Source organism: Musa acuminata, chromosome BXJ2-4 (genome assembly GCF_036884655.1).
Source record: "Musa acuminata AAA Group cultivar baxijiao chromosome BXJ2-4, Cavendish_Baxijiao_AAA, whole genome shotgun sequence".
NCBI lineage: Eukaryota > Viridiplantae > Streptophyta > Magnoliopsida > Zingiberales > Musaceae > Musa > Musa acuminata.
Window position 1 is genome coordinate 24,354,827 of NC_088341.1, and position 20,591 is coordinate 24,375,417.

Sequence of the window (20,591 nt, forward strand, 5' to 3'; positions counted from 1 at the left end):
ATCATAAGGTCCGAATTGTAATTTAAATTCATTTAAATTCAGTATTGTAATTTAGACCAAAAGCCTCGATCTTAAGATCATATCAGGCATGAATTTGGGTTAAATAGATTCAAAAGAAGAAGAAGAAAAATATATATGTGGATACGTATTATCGCTTCCTCGATTAATTAAAATTTTATACTTATATAATTTATAGTAAAAGAATAAAATCTATGGAATGTGTGGACAACACTAATCGTCCACCTAATTCATGTGTGCCCGCTTTATCTTAGGGTAATAAATAAGCCATCTTGGCATAATTAATTACTTTGAATGCTAAAAGTGCGCATCTACGGTGACTCGTTAAACACGTAAAGTGGATGCGGTGTTCCTCCGAATCTTCCAAAGCAAAACCATAAAAAAGCTCCAACACTGACGTTGGGTTTTGTGACTTAATGAACTAATTAGCATTTACGTCAGTGAACCACATATAATAATTCATATAATATATATATGAATTATTATCTCTGCTCATCCAAGGCCCAACCGCCGCGCTGCAGACGCGATCGGCGAAGCAGCGGCAGAATGGCGCGCGTCCGCTGCCTCCTCGGCTTTCTCTCTTTGCTCCTCTTAGTGATCTCGTTGCCCGCCACCACCGGCCGGGTGCTCGTGGCCAGCGGCGCTGCGGCGGTTGAGTCACGGCGCTACGCCGTAATATTCGACGCCGGGAGCACGGGGAGCAGAGTCCATGTCTACTGCTTCGACGACGGGTTGGAGCTCGTCCATATAGGGTCCGACATTGAGCTCTTCGTTAAGGTATATACGAGTTTTCTGTTTCCTTTCTTCTCTTTTCTTTTCCTTTCTTGTTCCTCTCAGATTCTTGTCTTTTTCTTTCTTTCTTTTGGTGGGCGTTGATTGAAACAACCAGTATTGTGTGGAGGACCTCTTTTCATGTTACTCATACCACTAACGTTTCAGGGATGCTATCTTCACGTTATTTCTTCGAGATTCGACATGGAAGGAGTGGGAAAACAAGGGGGTTAAGCATTCCCAAGTTTGTTAATTTTATTCTCTCCGAACGGTGTCCTTTCCAAAGAAGAAAATTCTCTAATAAGTAAAGAACAGGGGAGCTTTCTCAGTTTTTGTTTTCTTGAAGCCAAGAAATTCATTTTTTGTACGTAATTAATAAGCACTAGAAGTCATGGTTAAGTTCAGCAGATTAAAAAGACTGAAAATTTTCAGTCAATAAGAACCTGAAAATTATGGGGGATGAACTTCTAGCTATTGAAATTTCCTGTATTCTCTACAAAAAAGAAAAATCCATTACACAGGGAAACAGATAAAGAATTGCTGTATATAACCTCTGGATTTATGACAAAATTAATTGAAAAATGATAGATACTTTACTTACCTGTTTATGGGTTGCCTAAATCACCTGCCTGGTTTGTGAACGGAGAATGATGGACACCACGTGGGACCCATCTATGGAGTCATTGCTATCTCTGTACATCACAAGACATTTAAGCCTGGCCAAAAAGAAATTTCCAATTGAACACTTAATTTTTATCAAATTTGCAATTAATCCCCTAACATCAATTTCTGTCACTAGCACAGATTACTCTGTGAATATTTCATAACTTTTGCAAAAATCATAATAAATTTTAATTTTTTTAAAAAAATGATCGTTTTTATTGATACATTTGTGTTAGTTAGTGTATTGTTGCACAAGTGATAGATCTCAAGATCGAGTCCATGTGTAAGCGTTATGCATGTTATTTAATGTACTGAAAAATCTTTCAATTTTTTTAAAAAATAAAATGAACTATTTCTTCTTTTTTTTTATGATCAAATGATAGGAGTAAGGTGTTGGGTTGCTGGATGATAGTCATCAAGACAGTAGTTTTAATGATAATGGAGAACAAGGATGATAATAATGAATATGTTGATAAAGGTGGTGTTAGCAATGTAGGAGGAAGGGGAAAACGATGGTGGTCAATTTATATTGGTGAGGCTGAGGACTAATTGGCCGAACTAATAACAAAACAAGCTTGAAAATATAAAGTACTTTGACATCAGAAATCTCTGATGCAATTTCATAAATTGATGGAATACGTACAAAGAACTAAAATATGTTAAGATTTATGGAGAGCAGGGGTTATTTGTAAATTTTGATGTGGTATCAGTTCTTTTAGTGATTCACACCAATAACAGCATTCTCTGTAGTAATATTAGAAAGATTTTTTATAAAGAGAAATGAAATCATCTATAGTATTATACATTATCCATGTTTCATCCCAAGAATCAGTGAAGGAAATATTCTGTTCTTTTAAATGAAGAGTATAACTTCTGTTGTTCTTCAATGGATAACATGTAGGTGAACAGACTATAACATGGTTAATGGAGCAAAATCTAGGAGGATAAAATTTCACAATCTTAACCACAAGTGAGAAAAGTGAAAATAATAAAATAAATACATGTGGCACATTACTACTAAGTCATTATCACTTTTAGCAAAGTGACACATACTACATGTAGCATCTCCAGGATTAGTCATGATCTGCTGTGGTGTGAGCTTCAATTAGGAGTAATAAGTGGAACCTTGCACATTATATTTCATTAAACCATTGGACAGGGTACTAGTTGGAATTCGATCTAATTCTTGATAAGGTAAATGTTGGATCCAGACTTGAATTTGTAGACCTTTGAATTCTTTAGGAGATTGTTTCTAAGAAAAAAGTTGTCCTTTAGTATTTGTTGTTAGGGATGCCAATGGATCCAACAATCTACTTAATGATAAATTTAAGCTGACATCACAGGTATGAAGCTTTATAGCTTGGTCTATTAAATAATAGTATTCATAAAATTGTCTTGAATTTTGGCCAGAATATAATAATGAGGATTTAAAATATCGATCCAATACTAGTTTCTATGATCTACTGGACTGGTATAATACTATCATTTTTTATAATATACTGACCTCTTTTGCTTGGTATCACCAAAAAGACCAGTACTTGAATCCATTATAATAATTATTAGGATTGAATCTGTATTTGAACAATATAATATCTTATTAGATTTAGGTGAAGACATTAGGTTGATCCAATCCGGATATGCCAATAACATCTTCATTTGCTGTTCTATCATTGAGCTAATTCTTTTAAACGTCCTCAAATCTTACATGCCCTTCATGTTGTATTTGTTCGACAATTTGCAGTTTCAGCAATCCTTTCTAACAATTTCTTCTGATATGGTTTGTAACTTTGTATTGCTATCGATTCTAAGCTAATAGACAGAATATGTCATGAGTACATTGTTTGCGAAGTCTACAAAAGTGTAGTGCAAAAGCTTATTATGATAAGAATCAGGCAATTTTTCATGTCCTCAATAACTGCAAAATAAAATATATCAAAATGAAAAATGAAGGGACAAAGAGTTCAACCCCTTCTGAAGCATTTTTAAATTAACTTTTCTTTTTTCCGAGATCAATTTAACCACTCATCATTTTGAATTCAACTTCTCATCTTGTTGCATCATTTTTGTGCAGGTAAAACCAGGGTTAAGTGCATATGCCGATGATCCTCAAGCAGCTGCAAACTCACTTCTTCCGTTGTTGGAAAAAGCTGTAGGCGTGATTCCGGAGGAGTTGAGGAACAAAACACCTATTAGAGTGGGGGTAAACCTTTCTTTTTCATACTATGCTTTATCTCACACTAATAGTCTGTAAAGAGATATTTATAATAGAATCCATTAAGATCCATGTTTATGAGATCTAATAAGTTCAACGAAACCAAAGATAATCAAAAATATTAAAACCTCTTGCTAGAGGATGTGGTTATCCGATAAGAAAACCCATTTGACATATAACTATTGTAGTAAAGGATAAACCTAAATTATTCTACATTGACGGTGAATGGCCTAATGCAACTCATTTTTAATCCATACTTAGGACCAACAGCGAATCAAACATGTGGATTTCCTTGTGAACCCGTTTAAGTTTGTTTGAAATACTAATCCACGATGCATATCATTCTACTATTCAAATATCCAGTGTTTTTAACAAGTTCCTCTCTGGCTTGTATTTTTCTTAATATTCGTTGCTTATCTGGCATTTGCACTACAATAAGCAATAAAATTTTTGCCCAATCTTCTGTGCAGTCTTCTTGAATTTTAAGTTGCACTTTACCACATATCCCATCTTGGCTAGAATATGCGTGAATACAAAGTTCCTCTTAAGCTATTTTTCTATGAATAATCAATGATTTTTCAGAAATTTGATATCTCTTTGCAGGCTACAGCAGGTTTGAGATCTCTGGGAACAGATAAGTCCAACCAAATTTTGCAAGCAGTATGTATCACCTCGGATTAGGTTCTAAATAAGATTTTCATCCAGCATATTATACATTTTTCCTCCATGTTCTTCCATATGTATATTTATGAGTCGAGTTGTTTAGTTGAGTTGTTTCGATTATACCTTCAATTCTACAGGTCAGGGATCTTCTTCGAGAAAAGAGCTCACTAGAACTTGTGGATGATTGGGTCACTGTTCTTAGTGGATATCAAGAAGGATCTTATCTCTGGGTATGACATTTGAACTTGTTCGTTTTACAAAAGCATCATAACAGTTCAACATCACTAGTTTGTTGTGTTCATGATTTTTTATTAGCAGATGAGCAGAACCAGTTCTTGATGGATCTAAAGATGGGCTTTTTGGCATTATAGCATTTGAATTTGTACATTTTACAAACTAATAATATTTCAAAGTCACTAGTTTCTTGTCTTTTTAGTTCATATACTGCTAACATAGACAAAACAAGTGACATATGGTCAAGAAAGCTTGAGCTATAAAATGACCATGAATGGCCCAATCTATAATTTCCACATCTATGGCATTTTTTTAATTCACTCTTTCCATTTAAGTATTACATAATATGATAAGTATTCCTTATATCATAACTCTGCATATTGCACATAACCACTAGAATGTCTCTTCATAGACACATCTATGACAATCGAACATGGGTTGAATAATTTAAAGTTGTGACCTACTTTGACCATGATAAAATTTAGATTAAACAACTACTACTAGTTCTAAAATCTTAAGTTGTTGGGAAAGGACCTAATACATATTACTTTCTCTGGTACCAAAACAAAGCTTAGATTGGATGACCATTAATTCCGTCTCTAACACCCCTAGCTTACAAGCCAGATTAGGCATATAAGTATAAACTTTATAAAAAGGCCCAATCACTCTAACATCCTCTTATAAGCATTCTGGATTAGACTTTGACACGTGGACCCAAGTGCAGGATGGTATAAACAAAATAGCAACAAATTTTGCACAATCAGACCCGATTGTGAGCAATCAAACGCTGGCTAAAATAATAAAAGCAGGAGTTAGACTCAAGATCATGACCCATTCTTGTATCCTGATAAGATTTAGTTGGATTCAGCATATCCCAAAGGTTTAAGTTGTTGGGACTTGGGAAAGGACCTACTTTATTAATAAATTCTAATATATATATTTTTAATATGTCTGATATATTTGGTTCAATTATCTGCACACGGCGTTCTAGTTTGGATAGAGCAAGAAAAGAAAGGAAAACATTTCCAAAGAATGTTCTTTATCAGTACTCATTTCAAGAAATACTCCAATATGAGTTTTGTCTTTTATAGCAAAACATATTAATCAAGGATCAATTATTTGTCAGTTTAATAATATCATTTTAGTCCTTTTAAATGAAACCAAAGACCGACACACACACAAATCTTGCAACTCAAGATGTAAGGCTGAATCATAATCAACATTAGCTTGATCAAGAAAGGATGGACAACCTTACAACCTGAAACAACTTAAATTAATATTTTGGTTTATTGTGCAAAAGTTACATTCACTTTCTAGTCTTCAGAACAAGTTGCTGTAACATCTTGTTAAACTGCTTTTAACCAAGAACTAAAACCATAGCCTCATGTTTTTTTTTTTTTCTTTCATTTGTTTAACGAGTATGATTTATGTTTCTTTTTCCATTGTAGGTCGCCATAAACTATTTGTTAGGGCACTTGGGCAACAAATATTCTGAATCAATTGGAGTGGTTGATCTGGGTGGTGGTTCTGTTCAAATGGCTTATGCCATCTCTGAGAAGGCTGCTGCTAATGCTCCAAATGTCCCAAGTGGAGAGGAAACATATGTCAAGGAACTCTTCCTTCAAGGAGCCAAATACTACTTATATGTTCATAGGTGCAACTTGCTTACACATGATCTACTGAGATCTGACATGCAATTTTCAAATAAGACTATCTTTAAAGAAGTGGCATGGAGAATATGAGTATTTATTTCTTTTAGACTTTCAAAAGTTCAGCAAAATCCAATTTTCATTATTGATAGCTGTTAATGAAGTTGTTCTGGCATTTCTACTCTTAAAATGTTGAAGCTGCAAACCTAATTCTGACTTCTTGGCATGACAGCTATTTGAACTATGGACTATTGGCTGCTCGAGCCCAAATCCTAAAAGTTGCTACTAAATCATACAGTTACTGCATTCTGGGTGGCTACAATGGTATGCTATTCTGTTTCCAACACTCTTATTGTGTGTTTACATTTTTCACTTTTACTTATTTAGAGCATCATACTGTTCTGATTGATGTGTTCGTTCATTTACTATAGTTTTGTTTGTATGAATGTCTCTTTAACTTAGCAAACAAAGATCAACATCAGTTTCAGAGTAGGCATTTAGCCTCAAGTTCCAAACTGCTTGGCACATGCAAATTCTGAAAGTTTCTAATATTGTCACCAGAAACCCAGCTAAAGACGACAGATGAATTGTATATTAAATGCACATAATTCCTGTTTTTATCACTTAATAATGATATGTCCGAGATCTTATTTCTTGATAAATTCCATCTGTCTTCCAGACCCTTTTTCCTTTTTTACTTGATGAATTAAGAAAATATCCTTGAGATTGATCCTCAAAGCATGACTGAGTGACCTTGTGTGGTTGGTGCTTTAATTCTGCGATTTTTTCTTCTACACATATTTTATGACATGCATAACACACATCATCAAACAAATCTACTATCTTCACACTAGGTAAATTGTGAAATTCACTTGAAACTAGCCTTATTTTTCGAAAAGAACAATTGTGACATACAATAGATTTTTTCCAAAGGATTTTAATTTCATTTGTTTCAGTCAACTGCCATTGCAATTAGAAGCTCCCTACATTTTTCATTGTTCTCCTCTCTCTGCAACCTTAACCAAACATTCTGCTGGCTGATCCATCTTCTCTACGAACATCTTTCCCCTTTGACAAGTCATTTTCTGTACTAGCTTCCACCTTGACAAATGAATTACTTGAGGATCCTCCTTTTGTTTTCTTCCCTATGCTACTTGCAAGCCTATTGGAGGAAGGATCGAGTTATCATTAAATGACCAAACTTTGCTCATAGAGGACTGTGATCATGATTTTCCTTCATGCATCAAGTATTTTGAGAATATTATGCTTTCCCCTACCTTGCTGGTCGAAAGAGTATAATCCACAGGATAGTGGGAACAATTCCATATGATATCAACACAAATCCAGCCAATGAAATCCACAACAATTATTAAGCCACAATAGCAGGCTAATGAAACCTACAGCAGCATCACATCAAGCAATAAAAACAAGCGTATACACTATGGTGTACATTAACAATGTTGAAAATTGCATTGTTCCTTTCTTCCTTCCATGAAGGGGTGTATGACTATGATGGAGAGCTCTACAATGCTTCATCTTCCCCTTCGGGCTCTAGCTTCACCAAATGTAGGAATGAAGTGATCAAGGCCCTCAAAATTGATGAACCATGCAAATATTCAAGTTGTACATTTGGAGGGGTGTGGAATGGAGGCGGTGGAGCTGGGCAGAAAACTCTGTATGGTGCATCATATTTCTTTGATAGACCTTCTGATGTAAGTTTCAACTCCACTCAACAACATCGTATCAGGTCAACTCTTTTTCTTATCTTAATTATTGATCATAACCATACATACATATATATATAGGTGGGTTTCGTAGACCCTGCTGCAACTTCTGCCCTGGCTAAACCTTCAGACTTCATGGAAGCTGCCAAGCATGCATGCAAAGTGACCATGAACACCGTAGAAACCAAGTATCCTAATGTTCGCAAGAATGATTTGCCATATGTATGCATGGATCTCATCTACCAGTACACCTTGCTCGTGAATGGGTTTGGTGAGATACGGTCCATGATCCTTGAAGGTACTTCAAATTTCATGAAACTTGACTCTGATTTTTGTCGTTGTTTTTTCACTGAACAGGCTTGAAGCCACGGCAAAACATCACACTCGTAAGGCAGGTTCGATATGGTGATTCTGATTTCTTTGGAGAGGCGGCATGGCCCTTGGGAAGTGCCATTGAAGCTGTGACATCGGAAAAGATCAATCTCAAGCAGTTTTAGTTGCTGGAGCCTGCCATGAACACTACTTCTTTGGATCTAGAGCTGGTGATTGAAGGTTTGCTTTAAATAAACTTCAGCTTTCTGCCATTTGAGAATAAGAAACATTGGAATATCACTAAATTTCAATCAGATCGTCTTCTGTTTCTTCGCTAAGCTAGCAATTTTATGAGTGCCAACTTTCTCTTGAGGATTTTTTCTATTGACATCATGGCATTAAGGATCAACATGATCTCATTACTTTTTGAGAAAACAAAGGAACTGATATATGTTAGGGGTACATGGATAAATGCTATTGATGAACCGAGGGAAGACAACAATCGATGAACCCATTGACATTTGGATCACTTGTTTACAAGGACAAGAACTTACTATGTCTTTATCCTTAGATATTGTTAAGGTGACTAGTCATTGTTGAAAACTTCGTGAGAATCGACTTCAGCCAACCCTTTCGACTTTTTCGCAGGACTGTCTGTGAATGACATGATGACAAAGTGAATTTAGTACCAAGGAGTAGGGGAGAATAGAAAAGGATAAAAGGAGATGGGAAATAACAGCACAGATAGGAGGGAGGGGTTTAGGGTTTTTAACATGATTTAAGAATTTATGGTAGTCTCAGATGAAATCCATCCCATGTAGTAGAAGAAAATCGCACTCAAACATCCATAATGAACCATAAAATTATATATGATCGACACCCGACCAATGTTTACGGGTCTAATAGTCAATCATTCAGCTAGTTTGATTTTATACTGAGAGAACCGGCCATTACACTTATCATACTCGCCATACTGCGTATTCGTACCAATCGACTGGCATATGTAATCCGCATGCAACCAAGAGCATTATCCAACAAGATTTCATGTAGGAAAGAACCTGTTATCATCAGGAGCAGCTATTTCATGTTTCACAAGAATATCTAGTGTCGTTGTTGTTCATAACAAAACTATCAGAAAGAACCAACCCGGCCCAATTTGAAGCAAGCTCAAATTGGGTTAACGGTTCGACAATTCTGAACCAAATCCGAGATGAATCGAATCACCTCGGAACCGAAGTCTACGATGCAATCCAAAAAATAATTAAAAAAAACTAAATAATGCCCCCTAAAAATAACTAATACATCACTTAAATAGTTTAAAAAATAGAGAGATATTTTGAGAAATTTAAAAAAGAAAAATGTGATTCTGATTCATTCGAAGAACCATATAGAATTGGTTCGATTTGGGTTCCAAATTCGACTGAACCTGCAATTTCGCAACCAGATCCGTCAGTTCTAGAGACCAGAAACAATTTCCCCATTTAATTATTTAATTAAAGAAAGCCAAGCTTCCCTGCAACTAGGACACAATCTTAAAACAGAATGACGGCCAATAGATTAATCAACCTTCAAAACTAGGTCTTTAATAAATTTCTCATGTTGGATAAAGTTTGATATGATACTTAACAACCTGCTGCAGATAATGTTCATAAAGGGTACAAGTAAACAGACAGACTAAATTTCTCAACGGTCAACAGAAATGGATAAGCAGGGAAACTAGGTTTTCAACGCTTGCCACCACCACCACCAAGCTTGGGGCCCTTGGCACCCTTGGGGACGCCAGCTTTTGTCTGCGTCTTCTGAGTTTTAGCCATGATCTCAGCCTTTTTGGCTTTCTTCTCATCCTTCGTTTTCTTTATACGCTCCTTGATTTCACTGCAGCAGCAGACAAGCAGTAACCATCTGGATGACTAACAACAGTTGCTTACCAGGATAATTTGCAAGTTCAAATCCAAAAGGAGAGCACCGGTCATCAAGAAAATGATTGCCACCGAACCATACTGTAATATCACAATGCCTATTCAACTGTATTCTCACATAACAATTACAAATTTAGGTCAACAACTGTAACATAATATCATATTTTTATGATTTTTAACCATATTCCAACATAATACTTATTGTGGTCGCACGTAGCAATCACAAATTTATGATAGAAGTTTAGAGTATCATAATGTCATATTTTAATACCCGATTGACTATAATTTTATATAGAAATTAGACATTTAAAACAAAAAGGCATGATTGACATAGAAATTCAACAGCAAAGCACTCATAAATAGCCATAATCATGAAAGCAAAGGATAGAATGTCTGATTAGGAGATACGTAAACACTACAAGATAATCACTTCATGGAGCAAACTAATTTAGGGTAACTTATGCTGAAGAATGGTCTGAGAGGTTAAGAGCAAAATAAGTATAATTACTCAAAGGTTTCCGGAGATTCTGTAACTACACTGACGATAGAAGTAGCTAGCCATATATTTTTTTTCATCACAATTAATTATCCAATTTCTATTGCATAAGAAACAACTAAAGCTACAAATGAACAGTACCGAAGAGCTGCTTCTCTTGCGGCATCCCGAACTTCAGGTTTCTCAGTTCTCTTCTTCTGAATGACCTCAAGGGTAGCACCAACAATAGACCTGGAATATGGTTTCTTGGTGGCACGACGTTTCTTTTTTATAGCTTCAGCATGAATGTCCTGTGGCAAGAAAATCAAAATTATCACCCTCTCCTCTCGATATGACCTATGTGATCTTTGATGCCTAAAAAGTCAGATTGTGTCATGCGTATAAATACATACATACCTACACATATATATATACACACACATCTCTGCCAATGACAATAATGGCAAAAGATCCATATAACCAACCCCAAATAGTTGAGACTTATGATTTTGTTGTTGTTGTAATTGAAGGTAAGGGTGAATGGAGCCATGGTAAGATAACCCCATTGCCACCCATGCAATCACCACCCTATAAATTACTAAAATATTCCTACAAATTACCACCTGTTGCAACAACCAAGGGCACCAAAGGAGAGTTTACAAGGTTTACAGAGTTATATATGATACTTGCATTTCTGGAGATATCTGTGGCATAAAGAATCAAGTGAACTAACAAATGGACATCACAGAGTATTTAATACAATTAAATATACTTCAATTAATGGATGCAAATAGATGGAGCGTGGACTGGAAAAAGGAAACCTTCTTATGTTGCTTTCTGTACATTGCAGTCCACGTAAGCTTAGCAGGTTTCAGGCGGTTGTGGAAGTAACGCTTGCATTTTGAATTTGCAAAAAGGAAGACCTGAAGATATTGATGCATTAGTTAATATAGAAAAATGAATACTTCCTTTAGATACCTGAGTCCAAAATAATATCTGGCAAGCTAACCTGTGAGTCAGATCGGACAAATCTGATGCCCTTTCCTGGATATATCTTGGCACCACTAAAACGGCAGAGTTCAGTCCTGTAGCATTAGCACAAAGCATGATGTCTACATTAGAAAGTGTAATTTTAGGATTTAGGATACAGAAAATACTGAAAAAAGTAACGGTCAAAACTGAAATAGGAGATTTCAAGTATCACAAATGAGAATCAAATGAAAATCAGATGTGGATAATGCCTATAAATGTATAGCACATGGTTAGCCAACTTCATTAGACTGTCATGGATCTAGGACAAGTATGAAAGATGAAAGGTGGACAAAAGTGGACGATGGAAAAAAACATGCGTAGAGAACATGTTGATGTGGAAGACAAGATGAACTATTAAAAAAGGAATGCATGATGCATGAGGTAGAATTACAGAACATACTTGAGAACCATCTTATTGAATTTCCTTCAACGTGTTATTCTGAAAACATGTAAAAGTAGTTAGAATATAACCAGCAACAGATGTGCAGAAAAGATTACAAAAAGAGCATATAACAGAAAGACTAAAACTCAAATCAAATTGTACAAACACTGCAAGAAATAAAAAGACTTTGAACATGACATTCATTCTTGAAGACCATCAGAAAAAGTAACAACTTTATAAAAGAATTAGATATACTTGAAGTTTCCTAGCAACTTCATTTCTCAGTGTAGCAGTTACAAAAAGAAATAAATCTCAGATAATTTTACAGCATATCAACATATCGACTGACAAAAGCCAGTCGTCAGAGGAGAAAGATGACATGGATTGCCTGTAAAGCAAATGTAAATTAAAAGTCAAACATCAACTAAATTAATCCAGTTCATGGCTGCAGGCATCCAAAACAAAAACCAAACTCTGGCCACCAAATAAAGCTACTATAGTGTGTCTAGGACCAGGTTAACTGCAGCACAATATTGAGATCCTTGTCAAATCCAAAAGCATTGGCAATACTGTTGTAACCATTACAGCAATCAATGATCGCACAAATACCCGTGCACGCATGCATACCCTCACAAAACCCCAACAACAGTCTACCAATATAACCTTGTAAAGTCTCAACATGAAACAAATCTCAGATTAAGTAGAACAAGCAGAAAAAGAAACAATATCGAGAAATAATACTCGTTAATTGATACCGATGATAGCAATTCAATGAGCGCACATGTTTAATGAGACGGATGGGTTTCAAGCATGTCGAACGACTAATAGGATATAAAATCTCACGATATCTCAGCCAACCAAACCGCAGACGAACTTAAGAATCGAAATGCTAGATTTGGAGCCAATACGCGATTTGACGCTCAGGGTTCAGCAATCGGCACAGATAAATGCAAAAATACATTACCACTTCAAGATCGAGGGAGACACTATAACGTTCTATCCTCCAAAAACACGAGAGTGTAAGCAAAAGAGAAACAAGGGATTATCCTCGAGCGACAACTAAATGTATCGAGTCGAATCCAAAGAAACAGGGGCAAAGACAGAGAGTACCTCCCGAGAACCCTAAGCAGCGGACGTAGACGGCCGACAGAAGTCGCGGAACCATATAACAAACTCTTCGCAGCCTTTTAGGGTTTCTTAGTACATCCTAGACCGTAGATCCCCTTCATCGGATTAATCGTGACCGTTCAAAGGCCAAGAGCTACTAATTCCTGGACCGTGAATTAGGAACACCTTTTTATTTTATTTTTCTCGAAAAATAATATTAATTGAAGAAGCGAGTTGGCTTCTTGGTTAGTGAAATCTAAAAGGTACGCTTAATTATAGTAGCAAAATTCCATGAATTATTAAAAATTCGAATTATGTATATGTTTTTACTTGAATAGTTCTTCAAAACAAAACAAAACAAAAATGATAATTTGTTCAACTAATTAGAAAATTTATAAATTCTGAAATTTGATTAGTTTCTGTCTGTGGAATTTTGTTCTCTCTTTAATTTAAAATGCATTTATGTGTAATTCACTCGGATTTATATCAAATTGAGAGAGTTTCGCTTTCCACTCAAAATCTAATCTGAGCTTCATATTAAGGAAGACAATATGATATAATATAGGAACATCAGAATCGATTCAATCATGAACAGACTTCAAATATCTTTAAGTTGAGGGATCAAACACTACACTACACTACACTTTGAACTTGGATCTACTTCGTAAGTGCTACCATCGTAACAGCAGAAGAAGAAAGACTAAATAGTGTTCTCGAGCAAGCGCTTGAACTCCATGAAGTTTATCTTTCCGTCATTGTCCTCATCAAAGACATGAATCATCCTCTCACAGTCTGATAGACCAAGTCCCTCTTGCAAGCCCAACCTCCGCATCACACACCACAATTCCTTAGGGCTTATGAACCCATCCTCGTTCCTATCGAACACATAGAATGCCTCCTTCAGTTCTTCCAAGCTAGCTAGCTTATCCTCCAGTAGCCCGTTGATTCCTTCCATCGCTCGACACTCTTCGCACGTGATAGAGTCATCTCCACTCTTGACCTCTTTGTTACTCCATCGACCCACCATGCCGAGCCTCCACACCACCACTCGGATATCATCATACGTCAATTCTCCTTTCTTGTTGCACCATTTGCATTTTGCATCTTGTGGCAGACTTTCGTTGTGTTTTTCTTCCTTTTCCTCTTCCTCCTTGGTACTAGTCTCACTTTGAACGACAAACTTGATCAGCAACGACATCAGATAGATGAAGGTTGCACAAAATCGAAGGAAGTCTCTGAAGATATGGCTTATGTTGCAGAAGAAATCGGAATTCACAACCAGCAAAATCAGGTAGATGACCATTACGATGCTTCTCGTTACAGAATTAAGCAAGCTAGTAACGTGGATAAGATGTGCATGATGAATGACTTGTGTAGCCAATCTATATATATATAGAGGGAAAGAGAGAGAATCAACCAGTACGTATTGCTTTCTTTTCGATCTTCCGAGAAGGGGTCCTTTGTTGTCTTATCGTGGAGAAACAAGCAGTGAACTTCCACGCAGTGTCGAGGAACTTTGGAGTCAAAACTTGGTAATCAAGATGGGACCGCGCTGATTTGGATGGTCCAACCCATTAATGGCCACAGGACAAATCTCGTCCATCTATTTAAGCTGGGCTTGACGCTAAAACTTCAGCTTTGAAGCCAATACGTGCTTCACGGTTAAGACTCGGTCGTCCTTTACGAGGTTAACTAGTTCATCGCTAAAGCGCCAATGGGAATCAAAGCAAAGTAATGGTGGGCGACTGCTGACTCCGTAAGCAATTTCTAAGGGCTTAATTGCTGCGAAATGTCACTGACATCATGTTGTAGAGTAGCTGCAGAACGATTTCTTGTACGTGACATAGTGGGTAGACCTGGTCGACCTCCAGACTTCATTCTTCGCTGTGGCAAGAACATGTTGACTCATTGTTTGTTGATGTCCATAGAAACTGGTGGCATTGAAATAGTGGTTCAAGTATATATATATAGCCTATCTATAATGATCATTCTTAAAAATTAAATTCATAATACCATTTCAAAATACATGACATGCTTGATTGTCATTCATAAGTCCTCTACCGCAGGTTGTACAGCAATCAAGTGGGACATATAAACGGAAGATAACCTAATTCTTCAATCTTTACCAACTTCCTCAATTACCAAAGGTATTCTATAGACCATATGCTTAAAGAACTGTTCTTCCCTGAGCTCCAGTAGTACTGTCTGTTTGGTCACAAAGCTCTTCCAAATAAAATTAACTCATGGAGCATAAGTGAATGTAGCAACAGTGTCTTTCATAATTAGGAGGTGTATTATGTAGTCTCAGGTTGGATTTTAGTCTGTCAGAGTTTGGCTGCTCAAATTGATGGCATGATAGGAGAAGACACTCAACACTAATGGCTTTAAGCTAGTCCAGAAAATTTATATTGGTAAAGTCAATTTCTTTTGCTTCCAATGCTCACTTCCATGAGGAATCTTTCTTTTGCTTTCTGGACTGCCATCTACCAACGAGTCTACCAGTTATTGTAAGGGATATCTAAGCAGTAAGTGTCAAGCAAAGGCCATCTATGTACTTAATTCTGCCCAACCACACTACCTTTATGGCATTGCAATTGGATGCTCACCAACCATGTCTAGTTGATCTTTCGCTTGTTAAATTGACAAAAGGAAGAACAAAATTTGGGATTAAGTACTGAAAACTGATCTCTCAATTCCACAACAATTTAGATTGTTTATTTGCAACCCAAAATCACTCTGGCATCCTGATGACAAAATTCTAGACCATTTCTGCTTCTATTCCCTCAGATCTAAGCCATGCAAACTGAATTAGCTATTGCTCTAAAAATCTTCATTAAAATTTTTGTCTGATTTATTAATAGCGATCAATCTTTTAAGATATCGACCATGACTAGACTGATTGTCATGATGTAAACTTCACAAAAAATTTCCTTTTTTTTCCCCCTAATTTTATTGGAAAGTAGCTTTTTAGAGGACCCATAAGTCATAAATAACTGAGTTTAGGGTCTTAAGCCACCCCACTAGCTATGTCGATTTTCTTAAGCTATGTTATCATGGTTAATCCCACTAGCGAATATAGCTTATTATGGTTAAACTATTTTATTATGAGGAGTGCACCAGTATAAAATTTTCACATTTTTGCTGTCCCTTATTTATCTCACTTGGCCTGTCTGTGATTTGTTATGCACTTATTAGCTTCATCATTATTAGTTGTGTTCATCGATGTACTCTGATTTGCCTGGATAATATTTCAATTTGATCCTCAAATTAGTTATTTTTGGTGCTAAAATGATCCTCAAATTATTGATTAACATTTTGTCATCTCCATTTGTTCTTTTATATGTTAAATTACCATGTCATGGTCACTTTTTTATTTTTTTGTTGGCTTAGATTTAACGATCCACATGACATGCCAATCATCAATTAAATAAACGCAAAGAATAAAAGCCAAATTTTCAGAGTTCTGAAATCAAAATTCGGAAAGTAAGTATTTGTTTTCAAAATGTGAATGCTATACCAATTTTTGAAGCCAAGCCAAGCCAGCAAAAAACTTTGTGGCAGACGAAGGAAGGATTCGAGTGCTATGAGAGCTATAATTCAGTGTCCGGTTTGACCCAAAAGTAGTTTAAAGACCAATTTAAAATAGCATCAGTAGTTGAAGAGATATACGCATAATTTAGTCAATTCCATAGCAGATGGTAATGTTTGATTGCGTTTCCACACCTACAAAATAAAGATTGAATTTCTGAAAATTTTCTATTGAGAGCTATTTACTAAATGCTTCACATCTAAAATGTGTCTGTTAACTTAGCTAGCAAAGACCTCATGCATTAATGGCAAAGTCCTAAGGCTAAATTCCTATCTTTATCTGGTGTATAAAAATGTGCATCTCTAATTGTGAACTGTGTAGATTGCAGGACCATGGCTTCAAAAAAAAAAAGGGGGGGGATATTTTTATATTAAAAAGGAATGAATACACTTCAACAAGCTATATATTTTATTTTAGATTCTGTGGTAAATGATGATCTATCTTCTAGTTTGATTTTCTTTTCCATGCTCCTACACATTACTAGGATGTCTTTTGATGTTTGTGGCCTTGCTCTACACATAAAAGAAAAGTGCATTATTGTCTTCTTATTAGAAACGTATTCCTAAGGATCTGGGGATTCTTAGTAGCAGGATTTGCTAGTTTACAAGATCTGTGTGTCAACAAAGAATGCAGTGTTATCGTTTATTATTATTATTATTATTATTAATTTATTTTGCATACTTAGAAGACTCACCACATGGTCAAATGAAGAAAGTCAAGGTCACAAAAAATAAATTGACTCGGGAATGATGAAGATCAATGTTCTTGTTAGCGGTCAATTTTCAATTGTTAAGATTGATATATCTTCAAATAAATAGAATGGTAAAGAGTGGACCTAAATTACATGTCCACGAAGCAACACACTATTTGACTAAGGTGCTTCGTCGTAGTATTATTGACTACAATGCTCCATTGCCGACACTTTGACAATAGGATGGTGTGAGGCTAAAGTATGGAAAGGTATCATCATACTTGTGTCCACCACATTGTGTCTAACGTAAATGGCTATACGATGGACTTTGTTGGCTTAAATGTATGTGCAAGAATATCTGAATTTACCTCTTATTTCTTAATGATTGTTGAATATATGCCAAACCGTGCATTCGAGGTTGGTGTTTCAAGAATAAGTTCCTCTGTCTACCAAAGCATATCTTTCAGATAGATAATAAAAGCAAGTTGATTTACTTTCCTAATGTTTTGAGTGTAGGATGTTCCAGAGGATAATAAATTATTGTACCAAAGCTCGGAGATTAGATGCTTTTAGTTAATTATTCCATAGTTACCGAATCATCGCTAATTCCTGTTGTTAGCTCCGTGTTTGATGTTAACCTTTGATGCTAAAACATATTATTAATTCCTTCATTAGTGTTCCAAAGTTAACTTTAGATAAAGCAGACCATAATTTAAGTTTCTCCCTAAAAAAGGGCGATATTTGATACCATGGGAAGTGTACCAAAAAACGATGGAATCAAACTAGTCATCATCATTTCTTGTGTGATATAAACCTATCCTAGTTTTAGATTATGCCACCAAGAGAATCACCCAAATCGCAAGTCGTCTATCAACGTGTGGAGAGAGAGAGAGAGAGAGAGAGGGAGAGTAGCATAATTTGACAAAGCAACCACCGAGCCGACCTACTTCAGTGCCTCGCCACTTCCATGTAAGTCCACTATAACGTGAAGCGACAGCACTCCTTTCGATCCCTCCTTCACTCTTGCCTGCCAAATCCCTTCTCTTCTTGTTAACCCAAGAGCGACGACTGCAGCCGACCAGCTTAAAGAGCCAACCAGCAGCATGGGCCTTCAACACGAGCCTCAGAAGACCTCCTCTAGTGGCCCGGTGGTGAAGAAGGAGAGATCGGTGGTGAGATACAAGGAGTGCAGGAAGAACCATGCCGCTAACGTCGGTGGATATGCCGTCGACGGCTGCCTGGAGTTCATGGCGGCGGGAGAGGAGGGGACGAGTGACGCCCTCAGGTGCGCCGCCTGCAACTGCCACCGGAGCTTCCACCGAAGAGAGGTCGAAACCGTGACTGCGGTTTGTGGATGCTCCCCCGGCTCCAGTTCCAGGAGATGATGGGACTCCGATCCATGCCGCGTACAGAACGTGTGCTGTATATTATTGTGATCGATCTCACTCTTCTTTCGTGGTGTTTGGATTTGCGTATGCGTGGTTTGTCTTCTTTAGAATTAATATTGCGAGTTAACTAGATAGGTAGAAACTTGATTTGCTTATTATTATTATTAGTATTCCTTTTTTTCACCTCCAGTTATATTGATGATTCTTAGAAGAACTTGAGATGTGTGGTTAAGGTAGCAGATGCTTGTTGTTAATGTATTGTTAAGTCACCGCTTTGATAAAACGGAGTGTGTGATGCACTCGAAAACCCCGCAGGTACTTGTTTGTATGCTGAAGATGATGACGATGATGATGATGATACAGTTCAAGTGGATAGAACTTCTACCTCCTTCCATGAAGAAGCCATGGCCTCCAAAAAGGGTTGCTCTATGTGACCTTTGATGCCTAAAAATTCAGATTGTGTCGTGTGCGTGTGTTGAGTATACACACACATAACAGTGCAACTGACTCAGAAATGTAAAATGGATGAAGTAAATTATGTTATCATGTTGCTTCCTGGTCAAAGTGTTTGTTTTATTTACTGGCTCATTTCTTGTGTAACAGCGAATATTAATTTGTAGGTGAAGTGTGATGAAGGAACATTAGGCATGCAAGACCAGTAGAGGAGTAATAGAAAGTAGTCAAGTATGCCATTTATTTTCAGCATGCTATTTTTATTTTTTTGGTTCCATCACATGTAATTGTTAGAGTAATAGAAGATAGTAAAGTATTACAACACTCCCATCTTTCAAAATTCGGAAAGGAGCTGCTCACTATAAAGTATTAGCAATTTGCATACAAAGGTACAAACACATAGATAAGAGAAAACATAGGTTGATCAAACGGAAACAAGAACGGAACCCTCGGGCCACAGAACTCCAAAGCCAACTTAGTCGATGGATGCAATCTTTGCTTTATAATGACCATTGAACTGATCGTGAGCAGCTAAGATCATTTGAAGCCCTAATCAATTACGCATTCTTTTTCACTACGCCCGGGTTTTTTTGTTACAAGTTTTGTAACCATAAGTCTAAATTTGTAATCAAATCGTTTCTCTCTCTTAGGACTCCACTTTCCAATGGAAATATATTTTTTTCTTATAAATAAGAAAATATTATTTTGTAATATTTACTATTTTTTAAAATATTTTTTACCTCATTTGTACCTTAAATTTTATGAATAAATATATGATCACTATTATCGACCTCTTATTTGTTGAATGTTTATTAAAAAAAATAAAAATAATTTATCACTTTCGTTGATCTACATAATGTTACCTAAACCTCTTCCTTTATCTAGTGGTAGCAATTCAAAGAGTAACCTTTTCCCTGTTGAATCTCAGATTTTGATCATCAAATCAATTGATGAGTTTATAATCTAACCATAGAAAAGTGATACAGGATTAACTTCGATCATGAAAAGATAAAATAATTAAAGTAAAAGAATCAGACGTTGAGCCGGAGTTAGAGATCGGGCAAAGGGCTGGAAGAATCGGATGTTGCGCAAAGATCAGACATTGTGGGAGTTAACATGCCGATAGATCAAACAATACATCGAAGGTTTAGATGATGAAAGTTCATCCGGAGTTCGGATGAACCAATGACATATCGGACAACTTAGATTTCTTGTCTTGTAATTGTTTAGGTCTTAATTATTGTAGTTAGGTCATAAATTGAGTTAGTTTTATATGTAACTCTACTAACTCAATTAAAGGCCCATTGGG

General features: G+C 36.3%; 3 protein-coding genes and 1 long non-coding RNA gene across 4 annotated transcripts; 2 read left to right on the forward strand and 2 right to left on the reverse strand.

Annotated features, from left to right (window-relative positions):
* Nucleotides 1–492: 492 nt before the first annotated feature.
* LOC135610147 (probable apyrase 2) lies at nt 493–8,584 on the forward strand. The gene is made up of 9 exons (XM_065104285.1): nt 493–795; nt 3,524–3,652; nt 4,268–4,324; nt 4,465–4,557; nt 6,010–6,215; nt 6,443–6,534; nt 7,708–7,922; nt 8,016–8,205; nt 8,292–8,584. The coding sequence occupies exons 1-9, from the start codon at nt 493–495 to the stop codon at nt 8,429–8,431; spliced, it is 1,425 nt and encodes a 474-aa protein (XP_064960357.1). The 3' UTR covers nt 8,432–8,584.
* A 1,194-nt stretch (nt 8,585–9,778) lies between these two features.
* On the reverse strand, nt 9,779–13,241 carry LOC103973993 (large ribosomal subunit protein eL24). Its single transcript, XM_009388702.3, has 6 exons — nt 13,165–13,241; nt 12,073–12,111; nt 11,650–11,725; nt 11,462–11,563; nt 10,803–10,951; nt 9,779–10,121 (listed from the first exon to the last, which is right to left on the reverse strand). The coding sequence occupies exons 2-6, from the start codon at nt 12,081–12,083 to the stop codon at nt 9,971–9,973; spliced, it is 489 nt and encodes a 162-aa protein (XP_009386977.1). The 5' UTR covers nt 12,084–12,111; nt 13,165–13,241; the 3' UTR covers nt 9,779–9,970.
* A 508-nt stretch (nt 13,242–13,749) lies between these two features.
* Nucleotides 13,750–14,498, reverse strand: LOC135609056 (probable calcium-binding protein CML45). The gene has a single exon (XM_065102141.1). The coding sequence runs from the start codon at nt 14,462–14,464 to the stop codon at nt 13,862–13,864; it is 603 nt and encodes a 200-aa protein (XP_064958213.1). The 5' UTR covers nt 14,465–14,498; the 3' UTR covers nt 13,750–13,861.
* Nucleotides 14,499–18,295: 3,797 nt separating this feature from the next.
* On the forward strand, nt 18,296–19,474 carry LOC135609057 (uncharacterized). The gene is made up of 2 exons (XR_010485677.1): nt 18,296–18,922; nt 19,145–19,474. It is a non-coding gene; the product is annotated as an uncharacterized LOC135609057 (long non-coding RNA).
* Nucleotides 19,475–20,591: the final 1,117 nt, after the last annotated feature.